Source organism: Myxine glutinosa, chromosome 2 (assembly GCF_964187855.1).
Source record: "Myxine glutinosa chromosome 2, kmMyxGlut1.1, whole genome shotgun sequence".
Lineage (NCBI taxonomy): Eukaryota > Metazoa > Chordata > Myxini > Myxiniformes > Myxinidae > Myxine > Myxine glutinosa.
Genome location: NC_136262.1, coordinates 36,872,076 through 36,878,075, shown reverse-complemented (window position 1 = coordinate 36,878,075; position 6,000 = coordinate 36,872,076). Strand labels below are relative to the sequence as shown.

The window sequence follows — 6,000 nt, the reverse complement described above, 5'->3', positions numbered from 1 at the left end:
AAGGACCCATAAGGTGTCGTGTATAACTGCCAAAGGCCTGAGTACCTGGTTAAAGATGCAAGGGGAATGTGTGCGAGGATTTATTATTATTTTTTTTTTAAATGAAAGACATGAAGGGAGGGATGAAGAGATGAAGGGATGAAAATCGATGGTCAACTGACCTTTGTTTTGTCTCTCATGCAGCCCTTTCCCAAAATGGACATCTTGGTGCCAGTTTCAGCCTGTAAACGTTTGAGAGAGTTTCCTTGAGGTCCGAGCAACTTTCCGACAAAGTTGAACTGCAAGGACAAACAAGTTCCGGTGGTCCAGGGTGGTGAGAAATTTTGTTGGGGAACGGGGAAACGTGAGGGCAGGCAAGGGAAGAAAGCCGTTATAAAGCATTACTAAACTTCATAGCACTCCAACAAGCAACGGTCACCGGCAAGGTGTGCGCATAAAATTTCTATCAAAACCTGTGCAAAACACCAAAACATCTTGCTTTTTTTCCTTAGGCAGGTGATAAAAATGAGAAAGGGACAGGCATCAATCATGTATTACATATGGTGACTCGAGTGTTGCATTCACTCGACAATGCCAATGTCACTCCATATTCACCAAATGCCTTTCATGTGCAGCCCTCAACAGTGGGTTTCAAACTTCTGTTCAACAGAAAAAACGAATCATTATAGTTATCAAAAATGTCATCACAGAGATTTGATCAATGGTCTCTCAAATTGTCAATTTCCAAGGTTTTCTTAACATGAGCCGCAGAGTGGAATAGACACAAGACTGGCGGATCGTTAGGAAAAGAGAACCCTTATGAAATGGCCTTAAAGGATAGTCAATTGCATCGACACATCACAATTGATGCTGATATTGAAATCCTTGTTTTTAAGGTGATAAGGTGTTTTGCTGGAACCTCAAAAAACCCAACAATCTCACCACAGTAAGTGTTCAAGAAAATATGTGTGGCCATATAGTGATCAATCCACATCAATTGATGTATCCAAACATGATTTGTCCTGTTTGGTGCTCCCATTGACGCTGGTGATCCTCGGTTCAAGGCCCTCTGTTGGTTTGTATATTATCTCCAAATCTCCTTGTCCTTCACGTGATGTGTGTACAAACTCATTCCTGAGCTTGAGATGGGATCGTGGTGTGCTCTCTCAGAGGACAAGATCTCCAATGTTCTGTTTTATATCTTTAACATAAAGTCGAGACTTACAGGGGAGCAAAGAGTTGCTGTCAGTGACAACAAAGGGTTAGACATTGTGACCTGTGGGACAACACACATTATTACACGATTAGCCAGTCAGAATGTGTCAAGAGGAAGGTTTGGAATTATTTTGTAATTGAGATATTTCACAAAGAAGGCAGTGTTTCTTTAAGACAAAGTAGAGTATGGTGTTACAATATTCATAGTTTTATGTTAAATATTCCAGAGCAGTTTCAAAGCTGAGGGAGAAGGAAAGAGTGGCAGGTGAAGCAAATTGGACAAATCTGAGCTTATCTTGGGTTGGATCATCACTGATCCATCATACGGGTAGATTTAAAGCATTGAAGTTGCCTGCACTCGTCTATAGGAGACAAGAGGTTGAACTCATCCAGATCTTCAAAATCGTTAAGGGAATTGTTTGTGATGGATGAAGCCTCAAGAACTAGAGGACGCGACATGAATATTAGGAAACAGCACTACAGATCACAACTAAGAACTAGAAAGAGCAATCAGAGATTTCAGACCCTCGCCAGGACATGTTTCAGTTTTTTTTTTTTTTTAAGGCTTTTGTGTCAAAACAAATATGGCGGGGAATTGTTTGCGATAGATGAAGCCTCAAGAACTAGAGGACGCAACATGAATATTAGGAAACAGCACTACAGATCACAATTAAGAACTAGAAAGAGCAATCAGAGATTTCAGACCCTCGCCAGGACATGTTTCAGTGTTTTTTTTAAGGCTTTTGTGTCAAAACAAATATGGCGGGGAATTGTTTGTGATAGATGAAGCCTCAAGAACTAGAGGACGTGACATGAATATTAGGAAACAGCACTACAGATCACAATTAAGAACTAGAAAGAGCAATCAGAGATTTCAGACCCTCACCAGGACATGTTTCAGTGTTTTTAAAGGCTTTTGTGTCAAAACAAATATGGCGGCCGAACCACGTGACCGATTACGTCATCATCATTTTTTTCTCCACTAATTTATCCCTAAATTATGCTCAAGAAATTTCATCTTGATCGATGAAGTTTTGTACTTGTCGAATTATGACATCATAATGGAGGCACCTATGACATCATCATTAACATGTTATTCCACATGGGGAATTCTTTACAATGAGCCATGTCTCAATTTTTTCTATTCAGCACTTTTGGAGATATCGAGATGCTAAGTTTTTCGGTTTTTCCAAGATGGTGGCCGAACCACGTGACCTATGACGTCATCATTAACATATTTTATTCCCCATGGAGCGTTCTTTAGAATGAGCCATGCCTCAATTTTTTCTGTTCAGCACTTTCGGAGATATGGAGGGGCAAATTTTTTCGGTTTGTCCAAGATGGCGGCCAAACCACGTGACCGATGACGTCATCAATGGGGCACAGTCTATTCCAGGGCAAGACAAATACGTGTGCAAAGCTTGGCGATTCTACGTGCAACGGTGTAGACGTAGTGCTGAAAACAGACAGACAGACAAACGATCAACATACTTGCCGGAATCTTTTCAAGAACTAGAGGATGTGACATGAATATTAGGAAACAGCACTACAGATCACAATTAAGAACTAGAAAGAGCAATCGGAGAATCTTTTCCGGCAAGTAACAAATAGACAAACAAACAGATGAAAATCGGTCAGAGACTGAGGACTTGCCGGAATGTACTTTTTATCAGCCATTTTGGATCATTAAAAGTAAATAATGACCTCTGCCAACGTTCAAACGACGTGGGTTTAATCTCTACATTAAAGAATTAAACATAGCTATTTGGGCGGTGTATAAGCTAACAGCTCGCTGTCTCCATCAATCTTGCCAAGGCCGTAACACCTATCGGCTCAAAATCCTTTTAATTGTTGACTTGGTAGTTTTTACAATGAAGGAAACATGTATCGGGGGTACATACGACATAGCGATTGTGAATGTGACAAATCTGAGGCGTCTTTCGCTTCGCATCGCAGTGACGGCAAGCACCAACATGGCGGCTGTAAGATTAAAATCTGGCCTCAATCCCCCTCACAGCCCAAAGCCTTCAACCAGACATATTAACACTCTCCTCCCCCTTCATTCCCGTTCTTCAAAGTAAAGCGGTAAAAATTGTTGTATCACCATTATATATTACTAGCAACGGTACCCGCCCTAAAGGCGGGGCTTCAATTAGGAGGCACAAATGATTGGGTGACCTTGATTGGGTGACCTTTAGCTTGACCTTGGGCTAGAGAGTTAAAAATTTGGCACAGTCTATTCCAGGGCAAGGCAAATATGTGTAAAGTATGGTGATGCTATGTGCAACGATGTAGACATAGTACTGCGCACAACAGACAGATAGACAAACAGAGAGACAGACAAACCAACCAACCAACTTGCCGGAATCTATTCCGGCAAGTAACAAACACATAGACAAACAAGAAGACGTCATGCGGAGCACGATACTTGCAAAATACGCCTCTCCCCCCCCCCCCCTCCCCAAGAAAAAAAATTCCATTGATACAGCAAATTGTCCATTTCATCAAGATTAAAATTGACAATCTTGATCAAAGCTCGGGTCAATAGGAAGAAAAGTGACGATTTTTCAGATGAGAAATGATGATTTTGGAAGGTTGACCTTGAGTTGACCTTTGACCTTTTGACCTCAAAAATAGTTGGTTTCCCTATTTAGTGACTCAATGGGCAAATGCTCTTCAATTTTCAAGTCAATCGGATGAAAAATAGACGGTTTTTCAGATAAAAAGTGATGATTTTGGAAGTTTGACCTTGAGTTGACCTTTGACCTTTTGACCTAAAAAGAATAGTATCTTTCCCAATTTAGTGATTTGATATGCAAATGCGGTTGAATTTTCAAGTCAATCGGTTGAGAATTGACGGCATTTTAGATGAAAATTGATGATTTTTAAAATTTGACCTTAAGTTGACCTTTGACCGTTTGACCTCAAAAATAGTATGTTTCCCAATTTAGTGACTTGATATACAAATGCTATTCAATTTTCAAGTTAATCGGATTTAAAATGGCGATTTTAGAAATTTGACCTCCAGATGACCTCTGACATTTGGCCTCAAAATCAATAGGCTTCTCAATTGGCACGACTTATACAACGTGGTGAAGTTTCGTGACGATCGGTTTAGAATTGTGACCTGTAGGCCGGTGACAAACAGACAAACAGACAGAACCACATTCATTCATTCATTCATTCCGGAACCGACCAATATACTTGAAAAATCTTCGATTTTGCAAGTAACAAACGGACTCAAATGCAATACCCTCTCCTCAGGTGAGATGTGGGGATGTGGGGAAGAAAGATGGCTAGGGGAGGCCAAAGGGAGTGAATAATATGGATATAGCGGCAAACTCTAAATCACAGAAGTGAAAGGAAAATTGGATAATAGTGGATAATAATGAATTAAATATGAATGAATGAATGAATGATCGTTTTAAGGCCATTTTCTTTCACTTGGATAATAATAGTGGATAATAATGATGGAGGTAATTGAATGGATGAGGAATTTCATGCATTATAAACCGCATGTTTATCAAACTTAACCACAGGAAAGGTTAGTTCAATTATAATCATTTCAGTTCAAGTCTATCCAAGGAATCGATTTTGAAAATATGAAATTCATGATCATAATGAATTATTATTATTATTATTATTAAAAGATGGCCATGATGTAGATTAAAGACCATTACTGATAATGTTCCACTTTATTAACGGTTCCAATTATTCCCACCTTCTCGTAGGGTCTGCCGGGGCGAACGGTTTGGGCTCAAATCTGTCTGCAACTGGCTGGTCAGGCCTAACGTTCGACTGGACTTGATTTGGACAGGCATTTGTCATTTGTTCAAGGTGATGGATGCGTGATGGCAAGTGTGCTCTCCCTCTGCACCATCCTTTAGTGCAATTTACCAGATGACTCGTGCCAGCCAATACACCTCCCTGACAGTTCATGATTATCTTAAACAAATGAAAGGTCAGTTGGATCAATTCTCTGAAAGGTCAAACACCTGTCGAACTCTACCATAAACCATGGGAAAGAAAATAATTGTCTGTTTCCACGATACAACTGATGGAAATGATTCGCGATTGCAGAGCAATAGTAATCGACGGTGTTTGCAATCAGCAAGATGAAATGTGCTAATGGTCGAAACGCAGCACCAACTCACCCCGCAGAAGAAGCGGATGCCCTCTGTGAGAATGCAGAAACACAGAGGTGAGAAGTGTTGGCGTTTCACAGACGAGGCAATTTTCCAGGCCCGATTTTGGAATATTAAACGAATGCTCACGGGGGTCAAAGCACGAAAGGTTTGCCAAAGAAATCTGGCAGCATCCCTTGCATGAATCAAATGTCAATCTGGCCTTGCTTTTTAGTTCCACCAGACGGATCTTGAATACAATCGCATACAATCGCATACAATACAAATACAATGGCAGACAGAAGCTAAAAGCTAAAAGAAGTCGGAAATACAAATTCTCAAAATTAGGAACGCGTGTGGTGCTTCACTTCACCTGTGCTCAGGAGGGAATTGCACTCATCATGTGCAACAAATATGATTCTGTGCTTTCGCATACAATGCAAGGCATAAACTCGTGGTGTTTTGGTAAATAAGTTTGAAATTGTGTGTGTATTTTAATGTCCAATCAATGAGACGGTTCTGCAGTTGACTTGCTCCTTTACGTTCCCCTCCTTTAGTTGATAAAAATCCAACATGAGCTTGGGTCGTCTTAACCAGAAACGCCTATTCCATCATCCAATAATGCATTTCCGGATTATGACATCTCTGCCAAAAAAGAAAAGTGAAAAATGGAATTGAAGAG

At 40.3% G+C, this 6,000-nt stretch overlaps 1 protein-coding gene across 1 annotated transcript in view; it reads right to left on the bottom strand.

The window, feature by feature from the left end:
* Nucleotides 1-6,000, bottom strand: part of KHDRBS2 (KH RNA binding domain containing, signal transduction associated 2) — a 92,195-nt gene that overhangs the window by 42,613 nt on the left and 43,582 nt on the right. The window contains exon 3 of the mRNA XM_078772582.1: nt 162-278. Coding sequence (XP_078628708.1) covers nt 162-278 — 117 coding nt within the window. The remainder of the gene's footprint in view (nt 1-161; nt 279-6,000) is intronic.